The sequence below is a fragment of the Echinococcus granulosus genome (assembly GCF_000524195.1).
Source record: "Echinococcus granulosus chromosome Unknown EG_S00016, whole genome shotgun sequence".
Classification (NCBI taxonomy): domain Eukaryota; kingdom Metazoa; phylum Platyhelminthes; class Cestoda; order Cyclophyllidea; family Taeniidae; genus Echinococcus; species Echinococcus granulosus.
Genome location: NW_020170396.1, coordinates 1,078,456 through 1,099,402, shown reverse-complemented (window position 1 = coordinate 1,099,402; position 20,947 = coordinate 1,078,456). Strand labels below are relative to the sequence as shown.

General features: G+C 43.0%; 2 protein-coding genes across 2 annotated transcripts in view; one reads left to right on the top strand and one right to left on the bottom strand. All coding sequences in view use genetic code 11, as the record gives it.

Moving 5' to 3' along the window:
- The window catches only part of EGR_03248 (Potassium/sodium hyperpolarization-activated cyclic nucleotide-gated channel 4), a gene marked incomplete at both ends in the record, with an annotated part of 32,699 nt that extends 27,309 nt beyond the window's left edge, over window positions 1-5,390 (top strand). The window contains 4 exons of the mRNA XM_024492497.1: window positions 1,890-2,131; window positions 3,497-3,566; window positions 4,172-4,362; window positions 4,857-5,390. Of these exons, the coding sequence (XP_024353171.1) occupies window positions 1,890-2,131; window positions 3,497-3,566; window positions 4,172-4,362; window positions 4,857-5,390 (1,037 nt within the window). The remainder of the gene's footprint in view (window positions 1-1,889; window positions 2,132-3,496; window positions 3,567-4,171; window positions 4,363-4,856) is intronic.
- Window positions 5,391-8,664: 3,274 nt separating this feature from the next.
- EGR_03247 (Mothers against decapentaplegic) lies at window positions 8,665-19,232 on the bottom strand (the record flags this gene model as incomplete). Its single annotated transcript, XM_024492496.1, has 9 exons — window positions 8,665-8,788; window positions 8,998-9,142; window positions 9,646-9,783; window positions 10,734-10,979; window positions 12,192-12,539; window positions 13,279-13,480; window positions 14,280-14,746; window positions 17,426-17,597; window positions 19,011-19,232. 9 exons carry the CDS (start codon window positions 19,230-19,232, stop codon window positions 8,665-8,667), a joined length of 2,064 nt encoding a protein of 687 aa, XP_024353170.1.
- Window positions 19,233-20,947: the final 1,715 nt, after the last annotated feature.

Below are 20,947 nucleotides of genomic sequence, written 5' to 3'. Positions count from 1 at the left end.
CCTCTGCTTCTTCCACCACTTCATTCGTCATGTAAAAACGCACCGTATGCTTTAGATTGTTTATCCAATGATTGAACCGCCATTTGCCGAGTGTACCATAAACGTACATAGCAATGGTGATTAGCCCCGATAATTCCTCTCACTATTCCTCCTTTCTAAGGCTCACACCACTTCATCTCCAAATAACCTCACTTGCTTTGTGCGTGTGTATGTGCCCGTGTCGAACCGCGGACGGGATGTTCAACGGTGGTTGACCACTTGCAGAAGAGCAAACAGTTGCGCCTGACGTCCGTCTCCTCGATCCAGCTCGATACAAGTGGAAGGTGTGTGGGAACAACGTCCTCTACAGAAACAGTCAAAACAAGTGAATGGGTGGAAGCAAGGTCTTCTGCTCATTACCATAAGGCAACACGATAATTTGAGCCTCATACTGCCAATAACCTGATCCATGAAAAGATTTTCACTTTAGTAATGTTGGGAGAAGAGAGAGAACAAGCTACTACCTTATACTCGTCCTTATTTAACGCATTCTCTTGATTGCAGGTCTCCAATTAGGTCTCATCAACATTGCATGTCAGCAGACAGTTACATGAGATGTAAGCAGTCTAGAAGTAAAAGTGAGACGGGAGTTGAAGTGGCCAGAGCCAGTTTGTTTGGTTCTGCTAATCGGACGGTACATGAAGGCAAAATTAGATCGTGTCATCCAGTTGAGGAAATATGCGAGCTTGCAATGGTGATTATTTTGAAAGATAAAATGGTAGGAGAAGTGTTCTGTACCTATTAAATTTCTCCCCAACGATTCGCACCAATTTTGTATCATCTGCTACATTTATATAGAAAGTGACATTTAAAACAAATAGACTCCCTTTAAAAGAAACAATATTGGTTGAGTTTGGAGGTTAAACACAGGAATAAGTAATGTCACTTGTCATCCGTTAGAGAATTACCATTTGATAAAGCTATTTAAAATAAAGGGGTCTGAATAAAACCCTCGGTTGTATCCAAGCGCAGCAGAATGATTTGTTACAGTACTTACATGGCAAACAAGTTGTCTCCTATGCTCTAGATAATCAACAAAATTCATTAAATATCGTTTAATTTTTCTGATATTTTAAGCATCAAATCATTTCACTAGTGTGTACAATATGCCAATTTAATCGAATGTGGGTTATTTATTTGTAATGTCTACACTTTTGTAATGTTTTCCATGGTACTTTAAACATTTATTTAACTTTTGATTCTGGTAATGAGTCACTCAAGGCTCCGTAACTGTATCGCCGGTAGTCAGCTTGGCCTTCGGGCCATGCCAGTAACCCCCAAGCTTTTCTGTACGTCAGTAACACATATTCCGCCCTAGTGTTATGTCTTCTTTCGTCCTCGGGGAAGTCTCACTACATTCTCACCTTATTGTTCAGTATTATCATAATTTAACAATGAATTCTGCATGTCAAATCACCATTCCAACAGATTTTATTACTGAAATTTACCAGTAGTATGCTTTACCTGCACTAAAGTTAACATCCTTGGTTAAAATAACCATGGTTTCACGCAAAAACGGCGCCACATATCTGTTCACATTTTATGATTCAGATGGAATAATTACAACTTAATGGTCTAGCAAATAAAATCATGGATTGCTGCCGAAAATACTCTCTTGGAATTCAATACCTGATTGACAGAATCGGCATGGAGTAACCAAAATTTTCTTATTAAATATATATTTCTGCGGATATTTTTATTTGCTGCACAGTAGAACCATTAAAACTGACCAAGTAGCTTAAACTAAAAAGTGGTGAGGCTCGTTACCCAAAGAAAATGGGACTAATTTTTGGAAAGTGCACCTGATCACTTTGCAGTCGTCACTGAATCTTGCTGTATTTGTCTCCTAGAGATCTGTCTCCTAACAAATGCCCGGCGCGTAGCTAGTGTGCGCGCAGAAACGTACTGCAACCTCTACGCTCTGGACAGAGCCAGCTTCCAGGATGTTCTACAGAACTACCCCTTCATGCGGCGCACCCTGGAGTCAGTTGCCGCAGAGCGGTTGCACCAGCTTGGAAGGGATCCGTTGCAAGTCATTCACCGGAAGAACCTTCAGGAGGATCTCGAGATAGTGAAAGAGATCGTGAGCCAGGTACAGCTCTCTTTGACAAGTACCACTCGGCCTAACTATTATTTCTTGGTCAAGGCCTTCTTCCTACCAAATATTTGCCGTGTGTTCTAATGATTAGAGCTTAAAAACTTTGTAAACACTTGCTTCTACATTAAAAAAGGATCTGTGTGGCTTCAAATGTCAATTCCTATGGCGTGCTACATTAAATTCACCGATTGCCTTACATAACGGTCATATTGATAAGACGCAACAGCAACAAAAACCTTCTAGATGACTTTTATGGATTTTAGGATTATAGTTGGAGCGAACCGCTTCTTCTTCTTGGTCTGTTATAAACCAACAACTGATGCTTTCGACTTCTTTGTTTTGTGATAACAATAACAACTATGTTTTTTTGAGAAATATCACCTTTGTCCCTCCCAATTGTTTGCAGGTCTAACGTTTCTGCCATAGGTAGAGCTAAATTTTTCCCACTGTAAAACACTTTTCAAAGCTAGATAATATTTTGTTTACTATTTGGCGAAATCATGATCATTTGTCACGAAACCAACCCATTGGTTTGACGATAGCCCCAGTGGATAGGTCAGATAAAATCACTTGAAATGACTTTCTTTCGGCTCCCTTATACTCTGGAATAGCAAGAATGCACCACCCGTGATCGCCCCTATGTGATTCAGACCAGACAAGCATGAAATCAACAGATTACAGAGCACTCGATCATTTTAACCTTAAAATCCCGGAGTCTTTGTGGTGGTTGTCTAGCCATAACGATGACATTTTACTCGTCAACGCCAACAATGTCAACAAAGAAGTTCTTGTTCACCTGCTCTCTTTTCGTGTATGTCCACTTGAACTGTACACTGGCATGTCTTTACCATCCAAATGGTGCATATTTAAACAAGTCAGCTTTTGGGAGTTAAATATTAATAGATTGCACTCATTCTTGTTTGTTACTTACTAATTCTAGGCAAAAGCATTAAAATTAAAAATATCTAATATCTAATTGCCAGATGGTTAGTCTCTCTTTTTCAAGTAGCACTAGAACCTGTGATGGTTTTCCGCCTCCATATAAATTGATTCATAAATGAAGGTAATTTGTGATCTTGGTGTGAGCTTGATTTTAGGCATCAAGTAGCCAAAGAGGAAAAAAGGCGTGATTAGCTAATAACCCAATTTTTTTTCTAAAAAGCATTTGTTATGATGGCCTGAGAGGAGTGAACTGGTGGTCACAGCCAAACTCTGTAGTCATCCATTATCACATGTGTAATTAATTTAATTGCAAGAGAAAATAACGCCTTTTGGTCTTTTCGGATTTGGTTTCGCTTTTAATTGCCAAAAAGACCCTACCAAACATCAGGGTTTCAGATGCATTTGTTTAGCCCATAGCAAGCTCAGACTGAGCTGGGACTTCAGATTTTAGCGGCTCAGAACAAAGTGGCATACTATCGTGATGGAGGTATGCGCACTAGTAGGTAGTAAGTGTGTCCCCTTACGTGTACATGTCGCCATGAGCCGGCTCAGCCCAGACACCGTTACTCAAGACGTCGGGCAGTAATGGCAGGGTGCATGCAAAAGCGGGTAATTATGAAGTCGCTCGTCAATGAACCCATTTACGTAGATGACTTCAAGCACCGTAAAATGCGATGTTGGGATGATCAGCTATTCTGTAGTAAGACATTTTAATACAGTAAGCTTTTCGAAATTGGCCATACATATATCACTGAGGGTTTCTGCCATTCTGTGATCCGGAACGATAGGCACAATCGCGTTTGTGTAACCTCAGACTGGTTTCTCTCAAACCTAGAAATAATTAACAAAAGGAGGACCTTAGAGCAGAGATTCTTAACGCCGACAACCTGAGTACACTCAACGCACGGAGTGTGCACACACTCCTACTCTGCTAGAGTGCTGGATGCCATTCTTGCTTATTTACATCCGTTTGATTGGTCTGGACCTTGCAGTGGATGGTAGGACATTCAAAGTATCTCCAAGCCACATGGACCAAGCAGGTTGAAAATCCTCGGGATAAATGCGTAAAAAGAAATTAATAGGAACCTCTAGAACATTGGGGCAGGAAAGTCTCTATGGGATTTAAAATGTCATCAACACCCGACCTCATAGGAAAAGTCAGCAGTGATGCTTTCCAGCGTCAACTTGCAAACAATCTGTTCCGCGCCTTGGTAGACAGGACTGGTCAACCGGGATCAGTCGCACCTTGGCAATCAGCTGAGCAGGGTCTACTGGTGGAGACGGTGCCATGCTGGAATACCGGTTCTCCAGAGTGCAGCAGGGACAACTGGCTCTGATGACTTATCCAGATGTCAATTCCGATTCTAAGGCCGAATAAGACTTTACGCAGTTACGCAAGCTTTGTCAGCAATCTACTGGTTGTGCCCTGAACAATAATCGCAGTCTGTTTGGAATTTCGGTCAGAATCTTTGAAGTCACTTTGTGGTTTTGGGACCATCGCCGTGTTGATCAGTAATGCTTTCGTAATAGTACTTTGGCAGTGTTGACTGAAGACCTGGCGGGACACTTTTGGTATCTTGATGAATGTAGGATATGACAAAATATCAATTTACCGAAGCCTCACATCGTAGTTTTAATCAAACATTCCTTAAATGAATGGCCTCATACAGTTTAGTCGATATATTGTAGGTGCTGAAGGTATTAATCTAGTGCGTACCAGAGATAAATAATATGCGATCGAAAACACTGACTACACGAGAGCTCTGTCTTCTCATAGGCTGAAAAAAACGTCAACGGCTTTGGTTCCTCATCCTTTCGATACCCCAACATCTCCAACAAGACTTCCGAAACAGAGAGTAACGCCTCTGGAAAGAGTGGAGGCCAGAGCCAAGGAGAGAACTTCTCCGCTTGGTCGCGCACCTTCCGCAGTCGGCTCTACCAGCGGAAGCTGCGCGACCGCTCCTCCACAGCCCTCAACGAGAACAAGGTGGATATCAATGAGGCAGAGGAAGATGAGGATGAGAAATCGGAGGAAGAAACCGATCGGCATAGCCACGACTGCAGTTATCACCGTCGCATCACCACACAGTCCCGCCTCAGCCTCATCCGCTCTCCAAAACACCGCTTTGCATCCAACCAGCACATCGAGTCGCAAGCCAAAAGGCGACGTTATAGCAGCGGAACGGCGCTCAAACTAGCTCTGAGGAAGGCGGCGTGCTACGGCAGGGGTGGTGCCCTAAGGAAAGAGTCCTCGACGGCAGCAATGGAGCCTGTGGCTAGCACCAGCACTGACCAAATTGGCCAACAATGACAGATTTTGTAGTCGTCGCATTCTCAAACTCTACATCCTTGATGTCTCGCTCTCTCGCTCCTTCATGCTCTCCTCCTCTACCCTTCTTCCCTGTTTGGCACAACGACATTGTTGACGATGAGTTTAGTAATGTGATCATACTTGTTTTGATTTGGACCACTTCAATGAGTTTTAATTCGTGGAAAAACCAGAAATAATTGTGAGGAGACTTGAAATTTGCTGGAAATTCACCCAATAGTGCACCTTTACATTATGCATACTAACCATGAAGGCACAATGAAAGATTTGCATTGGCCTCGGACTAGTCAATCCTTCAGTAGGAATCAAGTAGCCGAACAAATTAGCTGTGATGGACTCTGTGTTCCTCTCTTCCACCTTTACCTTCATACCCTTGGAACGAGCAGACGAGTTAGACGATGACAAGCTTGTTCAGGGTGTCGAATACGTCCGATCCGTCACGAGGTTCGTATTTTTGACCTTCCATCTAAAAGGTACATTTGAACGATACGATACGTGTATCACATAGTCCCCCATCTTTTTGATCGCCAACCCCGGTGGTTCCCTTCTATAGACGGTATCTGTGTGGAGCATTTCCGTTGGTCTTCCCTATTGCTTTAGTACGCGAACCTCATCTTCGCAGCCGACAGGTGGTGTACCTTTGTACAGGCGCATCTTGTTGGGGTGAACGGTGGTTGGTTGAGCACGGGGTTATGCATTGGGAGATGACTTTTATCACTAGAACTGCATCTATGCTCCAAGGCTGATGAAACTTGCAATGTACTCCAGGCGGAGAGATCGGTCTGTGTAGCTGCACCAGGTCTCCTTCTCGGCAGACGTTAGATTGACTGTGTTTGCCATAATGTGGCATCTGTCTGCGATTTCACAGTCATAACTGGTCCCCTACACTGTTGAAGGTTTGTTGCAGTACATGCTCTGGGATACTGTTGGTTGCTACTTTCGTATTTGATAAGAAGATATCGAAAGGTAATCCCATTTCAATCCGTGAGCATCTTGGTGAAATGCTTGTTGATGTATGGACCGTACCCCTGTACGCAAGGAGGCATTGTCCAAGGCTTAAATCCCAGTCTTCCGGTTGTGCATCCTTGGCGAAAGCCTTCAATAGTCCAATCAGTGTGACTCGCTCTTCCCACCTGTCCATTACTTTGCGGATGTTCTTAAAAATCTCGAAGGTCTTCCTTAGTTTGATGAAAAATTGATTTTCGAAATAAGAGCCTTGATCGCTATGCAGTTTCGAGCACCCCAGGTTGACAAATCCAACATTCGAAGAAAACCAAAGACTTATTCCAATCTTGCTTGAATAGAATATTTGTCACTTAGTGGTTACGACACAGTTCTCAAGTTCATACGTGTATTACAGATAACATCGTGCATTTCCTGGGATTTTTGTCCGAGTAAAACAAGTAATTTCATTCGGTAACAGAAGTCGCCTAGAAAGTATGTAGTGAACAAAGTGTATTTCAACCTTTACGGTCTGATTCATGGTGGTCTTAGACATTTAATTTGGAATGTCGGAGTAAAAAGTTTAAAAATTCGAGGCAAAGTTGAAACAACAGTTTGCAAATTTTCCATTCAACTGTCTAGAATGCGACAGAGAGTCCAAAAATGTCAAAACTAAAGTTTAGAACTATCATGAGTCAAGGATAGCACTCATATATTTTAATATTGGCTGGTTCTTTTTAAAAAAACCAAGAACTTTTACTTTGCTCTTTTAAACTGGAGCAAAACGTCAAGGAAAAACAGCCAAATAGTGCAATCGACAACTCATTGAAAGGAAATGGCACAAAGTGTTAATTGGCAATGAAAAGATTGAACAAGATGGGAACCTTCAAATCTACTTTCAGTTAACATACTGTGATCTTCCCAATCGGCACAAATTAGACAACAAATGATCCGCCTCGATGGTACACTACGGACAATCGGCTCAAACGCTCTTGAATGACAACAGTTAAAATCGCAATCTTGGCAATAAATTTGCAGTTTAACCTCCTTAGCAAGATTACAGCTTCTCAAAGAAGGTTGGGAGCCATTGCTACATGAAGCATCACTGTAAAGGCATTAGCGATTAGTGTACCATAACGCGTTCTACCACCCACCTAAGACAACCACGTAATTACCTAGTACAGCTGTTGTCAAAAACGCATTCCTTGATGTGGTCATAGCCCATAAGTAGCCGGTACATATTAGTTATCAGTTCAATGCAGTATAATACTCTCGGTGTTTCTTCCACCCACATCTTAATACCATTGGAACATGCAAACGACTTGGACGAGGACATGTTCAGGGTACGCTTCCACCTTAGGGTCCGATGACGCCCGATCCGTCACGAGGTTCGTATTTACTGACCACCTCCCACCTAAAAGGTACATTTAAACAACTATGTACTACAGCAACCATACCAACTCGAACAGCCGTCGATTCTGTCTGAGGTGTCCTGTGTCATATTCGATCAATCTAAACTGAGCTTGCGTCGGACAACGTCATCCGGTATTGCGCTTAAATATCACAAATGATGTAGGCGCCTGAGAAGGCAGAGAAAGTCTAAGAAATCCCTTCTCGTGGAGTTTCTTATGCCCAACATTACCAACGGTAACACCACCAGAACGGCAAAGCGGATTGGTAATAACATCATCTGAAAATGCCAACAATTCCAAAGGTTGAAACCCAAAAACAAGACAAGAAACGCGCCACTATGATCTACTTCCACGCAGATCAAGTTACCTACAAAGAGGTCTTTGCTGAAGGAACATCAGATGCCAAATTATAATGCAACCACACCATTAGCAAGCAACCCAACCGTAACAAAGTAACACTTGGTGTAAGGATGAGCCCACCTTGACAGCATATTATCCGTCTTTATTAATCATTAAAGAATACATAAAAAGAGAGGGAGTATGTGTGTATGACAGAGAGGGGAGAGGAAAGTTGAGTCATACAAGAAGCGTGCAGAAACGGAAGATGCACAAAGTCCTACGCGAGTGGAGGAGTCAGGCCCACATTCGAACACGCACACGTACGTACATGTATAAGCACGATTGCCAAGTGAGGGGGCGGAGGGAGATATGTGGAAGCAGTTTCGGCGGTTGGGTAAAAAGAAGCAGTCGAGAAAAAAGCGAAATGCATTGGCGACAAGAGTTGGGAAAAAACAGGGTGCAGTCAGACATTGAATGGCGCGAGGGGGCGGGAGAAGGGGGAGTAGGTGGTGGAAGCAATAAGCCTTCTTTGCGGCTGGGTTCGGGGGTGAGTTTGATTTGGTCTAGCTGACTGACGTGCATGGATGGTTAGGAGAGCCCATTTGACTAAGGACACGGTCCAACCATTGAAGGGGACCGTTCAAATGAAGCTCTATCCAGCAGGGCGTGCTTGTCACTGTTTGACGCCTGAAAAGAAATGGTCAAGAGAGGCATTTGCAATATCTGGATTTCACTGTGCAAGGCAACTGCATGGGAACGCACCACACATAGATAGAGGCCTAAGGTGAGTCAGGCAGCAACACTTAGACATGCTTGACTCATCTGCAACTGTCTGTGTCGCAAGTGTCGCGCCGATGAAGGGAGTAGATTCCGTGTAAAAAGGTAGGGAGACTCACCTGTATTCGGCGCCCCAGCCCTTGACAAAGCTGATTCGAATAGTGCACATGTTAGTAAGCGCGTAGACCGCCTCGAAGCCATTGTTGACACTCTCTTTCAGCAGTGCCGCAAAGTGTTGATTATTGAAGATTTTCAAATTGCAACCTAAAAGTGTGTATGCCTAGTCAAAAAGGGGAATTCATTCCGTCACAAATCACTATTTCGCGTGCTTCTTAACTGGTTCAATTTGGAGTGAGTTGATATCCATCAATTGGAGTGGAGGTTTTAATATGTAAGCGCACAATTTTTTTCGCGTCATTTAGCTACACCAAGATCAAGGATATAGCTCAAAAGAAATAACAAGGAGTGCGAATACGTTGCTTAATTAACAAGGTAGAGCAGTAACCACACTGTAAACCACCAATGGTATAAGTGACTTGGAAACGGCAAGCGAGCATTCGCAGTTATTCGTTGTAGCCCCAGTATGACCAAACAGCCACCACCCTTTACAAAAACAAAGATGGACTCATCAAACGAGACTCTGAGTTGGCCTACCATGTCCTGAGGATGGATGAAGACCTTATCACTTCCTCTCTTTGGCAGCAAAAAAACAAACGAACGAATAAATGAGGGTACAAGAAACAAGAGTGGCGGTGGGAAGAACTAACCTGGTGGAATTTTACAGACCGTAGCCGGATGCCAGTTGTACATGTGGTTACAGTTGGGCGACTGGACGAAGATTGCGCTGTCACTCAGACACTCGGCAAAAACCTCGCCTCCAATGTAGTAGAGAGCAACACCGTGGCCTACATTGCAAAGGAGAAAAAGGTGAGCCATTTAGCACAATAAACACAAAAATACTACCTCAGGCGAGTGATATCTGATATGGTATTTTGAAATATTTAAAAACGCAAAGTAGGGCTTATTGAAGAAAAGCCTTACAATCAATAGCACACATAATTCATGTTGTAAACATGACCTTTAAAGCATGACCTCGGTGACCTCAACCAAGAAGTGCACAATTAGGACGTCTGATAATGAACAACAATAATAATTTAAAAAGTGTTTCATAGGAGTGGCCAAAGCAGCAAAACCCGAGCCAAAGATTAACCAAGTTTGCACCTGTTGTGCATGTACGGTATCTGCATGAATAAGCGGGTCTCTCGAAGCGCTCCCTCCAATTAGCCAACCGTATAATTGCGGTAAGTAAAGGAAGTGTTTGTAATTGCTGCTACGGCATCGCATTTCTTGGGCGGGGATACACTACTCTAGGCAATAAAACTGGTGCGTAGGTTGACGGGAAGGAATGCGTGTTAACACCAGAGAGCTTCCTGTTTGTTGAAGCTTCAAATAACCTGAAAGGTGACGGGTTTGCAAGCATAAAAGGGAACAGTGACCTGCAAATTTCGCCGAAAGGCATTAACCATGTATCTCCGTAATCCACACACGCATGTCATAAAAAGTTTGGAATAAAAAAATATGAAGATGCAGGTGCTCACTTCCACTTTATAAAGGCACCTACTATGCAAGAAGTTTGTCTCTTAAAAAACTTCGTTGGTAGGAATTCATGACAATTGCAAAGCCGGCAAAATATAACTCGTGAATTACCGTGGATTTGACACATCGTTAACCCGATTTCCGCTTTAAATGTGACAATTATCTGGAAGCTAGTGCTTATCAAGCGGAGGAGGTGAAGTAACTGCTTCAAAACGCCACACAAAGGAGCATTTTCGGAGCAAAAACGATGAAACCGTACCAATGTGCCGGCGAGTGAGTTCAATCTGGTGTCCCCGATTAACGTTACTGAGGAGGCCGAGACAGAAGCGGTTCTCGCGAGAGGGGTCGGTAAAGCCGTCAACGGTGAGACAGGGAGAAGCACAGTAGAAGGTGTCGCCGACTCGCGTATTCGTCTCGTAGTAGTACACTGAGCACCAGCAGTCTGGCTCCTGGTAGGCCACTGAGGTATGCGCCGAGTCATCGATTGTTATGTCGTTCAGTGTGTCTAAATAAACGACAGCGAGGGAAAATGCGCAGTGTCAACGGCGCCAATGAACAAGCTACAAATATGCAGCCAAAAATATTTCAGCTTCTTTTCATCAGAAAGGATACTTTTTTTTCAACGCAAACCATTATCACATGAATCTTAAGCTAAATGAGTGAAAAAGCCGGTCATTTTAACCCAGCAGTTCGGTGATGGAAATCTTGCTCTGAAATTGGCATATCCTTTTTGGTTGAATAGAACGAAGTTGTCCTAGCAAGAAATCATCTACGCAGAAACCATGCCGCTATCGAATGTGCCCCAAAACAACATGTCACGTTGCTGAACCCTTAATCGTAGAGCTATGTAAGCAATGTTCAATGAGTAACTGCGCTTCAATAGAGCTACAGATGAATTGTAGAGAACTGCAAGACTTACTTTACCTTTGATACTTATTCACAGTGGAAGGTAAACTTAGCAAACATTCAAGTCAAAGGAATGCCGTCCAATCACAATCACATGGACAGTCCGAAGAACACTGTTTCTTGAAGAGGGTGAACCAACAGAGGATGTGTCAATTGAAACGCCGAAGCAAAGGAGACTCATATGGCTTCTTGCCGGTGTTTATTTAGTAGAACATGTAAGATGCGGTGACATTACATAACCCAGTGATAACTATTCCAAATGTTGTTCGAGCTCCCCACTACAGAAAACATTGTTAATGGAGCTGTGGGAATGGAAATTCGATAGGGAGCTGGCCGATTCCCCAGTTTCAGTTGAAACTGTAATACTCCACAATTCACTCAGTCTTCCTTCAGCACTAATTCGCTCTGCCGAGAGATGTATTTAATCAGTTTTGAAGGCGCAATGGAGCAACAGATACAGCATGGGCATATCTACTTCACAGTAAAGGACTAAGAGAAGGGAAATAGTTTACATCAACCCTATTTTACACATTAATTAGTGTTTATGACGATAGCTGAAACACTTTTATTCCCCAAAGGCACGAAGAGCTTCCAATGCAAGCTGTAGGAACGCATTCAATCGTTACTTGAGCCTTAGGACTGATCCGGGATTCAACCTCAGCACCAGTGCCAAAGTTCTGACCAGTATATCTATCCTTCCGAAATTTCAGCATTACTCTGATTACATAATAAGGCTGCCTTTTAACCGCAGCTCGAGGGCTATGGCTGAGCACAACCAAGCAAGTGTACGGAGCAGTCGGTCTCTACTCACCTAGACCAGTGTCCATAGTGTCATTATCCTCACTGAGGCAGTTCTCATCCCTTGAGAGAGCGCCCGGAGAACGGGAGTCAAGACCGCCGGTAGAGGTGGCATCCCCACTACCCCCACCACTGCTGCTGCTACCCGGTGCCGTGCAGCTCAAAGCGTCCGTCGTGTCAGCAGGGCCTGCCGAGGACTCCCCACCCTCCTCCAACTTCCCCGTTCCCGCTCCCGTCGTTTTCGAGCAGTTTGTCGAGCTTGTTAGCGGCGGCGACGAAGTTGATGGCGGAGACGGTTTTATTGCCATGCTGTTTTTCAGCCCATGTGATAGGTAGCTACCACCAAAGAGAATTAAACATGCTTTAGTAGAACAAAGAAATCTACTTCCTGTAAAGGTGTATGTAGATACGGGTTCTATGTGCCCTGGTGTCAGACTGTGCATTCCCTTCCATACATAAACCATGACCACGACAAGTCCGTATTCTTTTAAGGGTCAAATGTACTAAAAGGAGATGAGGGTCAGCCACCTCTTTAATGAAAGCGCTCACTCAAAGTGACAAGCATTGGCTATCTGCCAATATTTGACTAAATTTATTTGTGGACCCAGTAGTACTAGGAGTAGATATTCGCGCCCGAAATATAAGCAGCTGATTCCAAGCGGATCCAAACAATACAACCTATATAATGTGATATTGGCCAAATTAACGGATGTAGGAGTAGGAGGCACTAAATACAAGGTAATCATCTCATTTCCAATAGTCAGAATAATGCATCATGGATTTTCGCTACATCTGCATGTGCAAATGAAACGAAAGTCCACACAAGTGCATATTTGATATGCCATCTTTTCTTAGCTTAATAACTAAAGTGACTGGAGCAGGGTAATAGCTAAGAGTACAAGTAGTTTGAAGTGGTCCTGCGCAATAATTAAACGCGTCCAATGTGTTCGCGATCTCGGAATCGATCCCGTCACGAACTATTGTGCAATAGAACTTGTTTATTTTTCCATTCCATGTAGTGACGTCATAGTGGCCTGGGCGCTCGGTCAATGAATCGAAATCGCGAAAATGACGCCTTCATTCTTCACTTTAAAAATCACAAGACGATTTGTGACCGTGTAAACAATGATGAATGGCAAGGCGCGAAGACACCAACCTGAGCATGGAGCCAGTGTGCGGACTGCTGCTTTGAGTAGTCGAGTCATCACCAGATGAGCGATAGGAGGGATCCATTCCAGAGGACACTAGAGGAGTGGAAAAGACCACGTGGGGTGTACCACCAAGGACTTCGTGGTCTGCGTTCTAAAAGAGACCCATTTTGCAAGCGATTACAGCATTCATGTGTTCTACATGCATCCACCGAAGGCTGGTTAATACAAGAGTGATTCCAAAACACTAGGCCCAATCACAATAAAAAAAAAAGAATTAGGATTTTTGCGGCTTTCATGACATCACGTGCAAAGAAGTTAGATGCACCTGCTGTCACAGAAAAATGGTTATAATAGCTGCACAGCGGGACTAAACACTTATCCACCAGCAGATGAGTTTGCAATGCATAAAAGTGACCTCAAGTGCTTTAAATAAGAGAATTAGTGGTTTTCAAAGAACGAGCGCATTAGATTTTCACAGGAAAGAATGCATACAGCAGGAGTTAGTGGTGGTACCGATTACGGTCGATGTAATGCTCCTGCTTCCTCCCGACACCTTTGTTGTTACCCATGGAGGAAACGGAAAGCAAATATTAGGGCATGTTTTTTTAAATCATATTCTTCCTTGTAGTTATACTGGTACAATTAGTCAATTAAAGGGGTAGGTGCTCCGATCTTGGTCTAAGAAAAATACGCTGGGCATTACCCATAATGACATGATAGCGAAATAAAAAGAAAACAATGTTATAAATGAGTAAAGTGAGTAAGAGAACCACGTAACTAAAAAGGTTAGGCAAATGTTGGATTAGGTTTGACTGAGTAATGCCCATTAAGAGAAGTACCTGAGTTAGTGGCTGAATAAAGTCAAATGGAAGAATCAGGCGACAGGATGGGCGAGTGGATAAACAATTCGGGGGTAGGGTAGGGGGGAGAAAAATAAAAGAACGCCATACTTCATCAAGGGTGACACAGGGAGGTGCCATGCCAGTGCCCAGCATCGACCCTGAGGTGTCCATCTCTTCTTCGAACTTGCAGCAACCGGCAGCAGTGGAGGAGTTGAGCAGCGCCGTGAGACTGGTGAGGTGGTGCGAGGAACTTGGTGTGTCACCGTAGGGCGTCTGCGGGAGACTTGCCGAGGGAGGAGGCGGCGCCATCAGTCCAGCCTGCGTCGGAGCACCAGTACGATAGGCCGCTGCTGCCGCAGCTGCGCTACCACCACCGGCCCCACCGCTAGTATAGTCCATCATGGTGTGACGCGAGGCGCCGCCCGCCGCCGCTCCCCCGAGGCGCTGGGACATACCTGCTCGGTAGGCGGCGTGGTGATGGTGGTGGTGGCCGTAACTACCCATTCCATCTGCTCCATTCATGCTCGCTTGAGACGGGGGATGCGGAGCTCGAGGCACCATAATGGGAGGAATTACTGGCAAATGTGGTAAGAACGAACACAGTGTTAGCAATGAAAGCGGGTAGCCAAATAAGTGAATGCAACGGGAGATGGTTCCAAGAAAGTACTGAGAGTGGAAGGGAATTCAAGTCCCAAGAATTCCAAGATCGCACCCAATTTACCGAGTAAAAAAAGAGGGATACGAAAGCATCTCCCATGAGACAAGAGGACGAAAAACTAAAAAGAAGCACACTTCGTCAGACGGTGGATATCAGTTCCACTAGATTAATAGTCGACCTTGGCGCAATTTGCTTTGGACTTTGAATAAGAAATAAGCAAAGCATAATGACAACTAATCGAGTCGTAGTGACAAGGGGGGGGGGGGGTGAAAGAAAAGGGCGCATAAATAGGCTGGCATTACAACAGCACTCATTCAGGTATGCCTTTATTGAAGCTGCATGACAAAGTAGTAAGACATTCATTTACTGGTTCAAGCACATGCCTAAATACGGAATCGTTGATGCGTTTTTAAGCCCTTTTAGTGCGGCTCGCGCTTACTAACCGGCTAACCTCTCCGTAGGGTGATCAAAGTGAACCAGGTGTGGGAGATAAGAACTCGTAATGTATACATTTTCAAATGGACTTTTGTTAAACTCTGACCGAAATTAAGCATTTTTTGCACTGCCACTTAAAGGAGTGTGTATTTTGGGAAAAGGAGTGCAGCTCCGAGGCATCACATGGGTGGGTGGGACGGAGCGTTGAAGCGACATCCTGCCTACCTCCGTCTCCTCCGCCTTCACCCCACTGCCACCCCTTCGTGTGCGCGCACCCACACACACGTTAGCACTCGCAGGCTTATCAAGACATCCCCTCTGTGCTTCGCCGCACCAATCAGGCGGCAGTGACGTCGGTCGATGGGATGAAAAAGGCATCTGCTTTTTCCGACTTGCGTGTAGTTTTTTTGCCTCAACTTGGGTTTTTAAAAGTATCTACCCTGTCGGCAACATTGACTTAGACGCCAGGGTGAAGATCTGCATGCACATGACTTATTGCACAAAGGTACGTAAAAAAGTATTTATAATGCATAAAAAGCAATACAAGAGGACACCACCAACATAATGAGGCAAACATATGAGTGGAAAATATTAGAAAACCCAATGATGCGGTAAATGTGAGAATATCTCTTTGTGACACGGCTCGCAGGTAGCCCACAGGAATTGACAGGAAAGTCGATTGAAGTGAAGCAGTCACACAAGGAAACCATCACAGCATGCAGTGACAATAAGGTGTGTGCATGCGATACTCGAAAGATCACCCAAAATAATGAGATTATCCCAAAGACGTACAGAACGGGTTACATGCCTTGCAGATTGGAGACAAGAAACCAGTAAATAACAATGACCACTCTGCATTAGCACCGAGTTCATAATTAGACAGGATTGAGAATCTTGAGACATGGGGCCTGCATCACACACGGGAGAAATGTCAGAAAAATCAAGTAAAGAGCTCGAGAGATAACCAAGACCATTGGACTTATGTGTTTCTGACGTAGAATGATACATCACGTTTAATTCAGTAAAACGACCAAATATATACACAATAAGGGGTAATATGTACAAAAGGCCTAGACACGTGAGCATGCGTATTGTGACCGAGGTCACATGATGGGGAGAAAGTTAGTGCGAGCATTGTGGATTGTTGTTGCAACTAGAACAGTCAGTGACCGCATAATGCGATCTAAGGCGAGGAGAACAATTAGGGTGGCCTAGAGCAATTGGATCAATTAACAAAGTTGCAATGGATGTAAAATGGTAAATGATGAATACTAACACAAGAGGAATCAGCAATCCTTTTAGCCAGTGAAGAAGCGAAGGGTGATATTTAGCCAAGGAACTCCAAGTGATAATTAGAGTCGCTAGTTCCATAAATCTAATATTGTAACTAAATACTATGGCAGGAACAAAAATTTCGAACAGATTTACTTGAGGTATAAAGTGGAGTCAGCAAACTTCATGACGGCAATGATGTGGGTAGCGGGTTTGAAAACAAAGTAGGATGCAAAGGCCAGTCAGCCAGAAATGTGCAGAACCAAACGGGGAATTAACTATGTATACCGAATAATCAGGTTCCTTTAAAATGACATCATTGACGAAAGCATCGAGATTAAAACAAAAAGTGGAGTATGTAGAAGGGAGGATTAGAATCCGGTTTACATACGTCACAAGCTCAAAGTCACACAGGCAACTGAAACTTGTCAGCAAGCTTTTGACAGGCGATGCGTAAGGCATTGGTCAAAAAATCCCCAAAGTTTTCAGATTTCCTGCTGAAATAAGGTAGAGACACGCCCAAACAAAATCGCTAGAATTCACGATAGTGTGCGTTACCTGAGTTTGGTTCAATAAGTACCTAATTTTAAGGATAATACCCTGGAAATAAAGGGAGAACCAAAATAGTCAATCGGATAATGACGAGATCGCACTGCTTCCAGTCAGATGGTTGACAGGCTTCTACGAAAAAAACGGTGCGCAAAAGCACAGTGGTATATGAAAGAAGGCAGCAAAGAAATTGCTTGAACGGAACGATTTTGAAACTCAAAACAATCAGACGCTCATTCGTGATCAAAGAGATTGAGATTCATTACTGTTTAGAAATTAACCAATAAATGTGTAGAATTAATGTAAAGAAATAGAATTTAAAAACAACGGAACAACTTACTTGGGTTTTCTATTCGTCGATAGTGATAGGGATTGATGCACACCTCATCCCGCTTGGCTTGAAACGAGTACCGACAGTTCTCCACTGGTCGTAATTCGTGTTGAGTGTGGAGGTCTGGCCAACGCCAGAGCTGACAGTAGAATACGTGAGGTAGGCCCTTTTTCTGTGCCACCTAAACAAAAGACCAATGCACCACTTGAAATCGTGTTTTCAGCTGTTCACCGACTAGGCGGAGTGGTACTACTTTAGTCAGGCTACCTAGACAGCCATTTTCGACTAATTTGGGGTGGATTATTTCACAAGTTTACTAATAGCACTTAAAATAAGCATTTTTTTTTCATTCAAATTGAATTTTAAGCAGCTCGTGCCAAAATATCTACGGTGATACCATTCTCACATTCCATGAAAATAATATGCCTCTGAGTTAGAGAAAATTGATCAACGATATGCGATGGATGTTGCGAAGATGAGATCACATTGGTTATTTACTCCATTTACCGTCAAAATAGTTCCAATCTGGGAATATTATAAAGCAATCAATCTACTTTGTGATCTATGCTGTACAGACAGAAATAGATGCAATAAATTTCTTGTGGTAATTTTGTAGGCGCGATGCCTTGTGCCCTTCTGGCACCCAATTAGAGGGGCTAGGGGAAGGAGTGGGGGTGGAGATGGGGAAAAATACGAGCATGCGTGCAACTGTCTGGCGTCTGTGCCCAAGTGCAGAAAGTTACAATATTAGGCCAGACACGCAGGCAGAAAGCTAGGCAACGTATCAGCGCGAGGGTGGGAATGCCAACATAGCCTTAGCCAGGCTTCCGCCTTATAAGGGGATTTATGAGTTCTCCCTTCAAAATTCATGACATACCTGTACTAAATACATCCACTTAATGAGCAAACTCACACAGTTAAGCAATTTAGTTATAATTTTAATAATGGAGTAGAAAAGACATTGCATAAACGATATAAGGGTATATTCATAACCAAACAAAGGACAATGTTCGAGGAGTTCAGGGGAAGTTCCCAAACGTCACCAATACGGTTAGTTTTCTAAAACGGGTTATGCAGATGACATGGGAGAGACAAGGTCAGCTGTTTAGTGAAGCCCTTATGATAAAATACTATCTCGTGTGGTGAGCAAACCGAAGGTAGGAACCTGCACGTGATGGTGATGGTACTTATCGGAACCATACTGATGACTACGTCAGGACTACTTCACTTCTATCTATTTTTAAGAGGCATATAGAGCACCAAAAACATGTGAAATCGAACCAGTGCTCCCATAAAAATCATACTACGTAAAGCTCAGCTGCCTACAGGACAGTTTATAAAATTTTATTCGAGAATTGGAGGTAATGACTCGTGTAGTGCATTGGTAAGACGGTAAAACATGCATCTACTGAAGTTTCTGATTCATCATTCAGGTTAAACTCATCCCAACTGAAAAGCTTAAGACACTGGTGAAAGCTAAACCATTTGAACGACCAGAAACGTTTCAATAGAGTAAATAATCAAAGGACAGCTGTAGATAGTTCAAATAATTACCAGAGAAGAGCAGAAAGAAGTGATGCGACTAAAACGTTACCTGAAGACGTCCATCTAGGGATCGAGGGATGGTAACACAGCGAGTTAAACTATCCTGGTTAACAATAGCCCGTTCCAACTCATCCAACTGATTGCCTTTCTTTAGCCTTTTAACGAGAGATTTTACTGCCTTTTCCTTCCACTTCTCCTCCTTATCAGAGCCTTCCTTTATGTAGCTGATGAGGCGCTTAACCACAGGCAAGGGAGTCACGAAAAGACTCATTGTTCTAAATGTAAGACCTTGCAATTATAAAAAAGAAAATTTAGCAAAACTACTGAGTCGACAAAAAGATACCCTCGGTCTCTAAATTAAATCCGTTCCTTAATACGTGTGACGTTAACGTAGCGGTAAAACCACATATTAGTGTGAACAGAAGCACATTATATCGTCAAAGATCAGACAATAATGAAAGGACTGAGAAAGGGATTTGAAATTATTCCTTTAATGTGCAAGCCGTGGCATATACACCACCAAAAGCACTTGTGGCGGATCAACTCTCACTAAAAAATGTCTTTCCGATTGTTATAAGATTAAATAAACGTAAGTGTTAGAGGCTATCCATGGAAATGTAAATTGGTCGGTATGGCGTAAACCAAACACTCAAACTATAGCTTATTATTACATAAAATAACGACTCAAGGCACATTGTTGCGCTCTGAACAAATCAAATAATTAACAGCAAAAACCCATACAGAAAAGTAGTAGAAAGAACGCATAATTAAAACACTTCACTTGACCCTTCACCAACCTTGGTGGAGGAGCCTTGAACCGTACCAATCAGTCACAGCATTTCATTTCGTATTACAAGAGACCTTAGTTGTTTGTTGCGAATAAAGAGTGCATTTTTGGCCATTCGATTGTTTTATTTGAAGTAAGGTGTGCGTAAAAAATGGAAAGGTTGCACCAACCTTTAAAATCATTTAAAACAAATCAAAAATTAAATGTATAATTAAATGTTGTTGCTCATTACAAAATCCTAAACATTACCAACTTAGGAATTGTCCAAATTAAAAAAGGCAAATGTAGGTGCAGCGCGTCAGCTTAAACTTGTTCTAAAAGTGCGCTTCTGATTCATTTGATTACCAAACACAGTTGAATACCATGTTGCAGAATTCGGGTTTGTTTTTCTGAACCATGACAGGCATACGAACGTCTTGCGATTTGCTGGTGCCATTTATGACTTTTTTGTGCAACTCTAAAGAAAAGTGTAATACGATAGTGATTTATCCCTCGGTTCTGGTGTGGCGCCACTTTTGTACTTCGAATTAGCCCCTTGTACCTCGCTGGGTGGGCTGGCCTTTTGGGTCATGCCAATAGCCCAGACACCTTCTCCGTACTGAATATATATATTCTGCCCGAGTATCTTGTCTTCTTTCGTCTTCAGGGAGTCTCGGGACTCTACAAAAGTGCTGATTTGTGCTATCAGTGGTGACAATGGCCACTCTTTTAAACCGCTGTAATACAATGGGCCGTGCCAGTAGCCCTAATATCCTCTTTATAAGGAATATACATATATTATCCAAGTATTGTCTTCTTTTGCTTAAGGGAAGTCGCGGGGCGCTGCACCTCTACCTCAGAGTAATTCAGACTGCTTCTCCCACATGGTGACATTTTCGCATCTGGCTTAATTTTTCCTTTTTGGACGTTTTCAATAGCGATAAATTCCAATTTTCACTTAGTGGTTCTCAATAGCCAATTACCAAAATTTTCAGTTCCAATTCTCAAATCCTAATCTAATAAAACTTACAAACTTCCTACCTCAACTAACTTACACTTCCATTGTAAACCTTTATGGCAGGTGCTCCGAGGAATCCGAAAATAGAATAAATTTTTTATAACGTACATCAGTGGATGAAAGACCTCCACTTGCTAATGACAAGTGCTTGTTTCTATCGGTTTTCATTAATGCATCTTCCATACGGAGTTTTAAAAACATA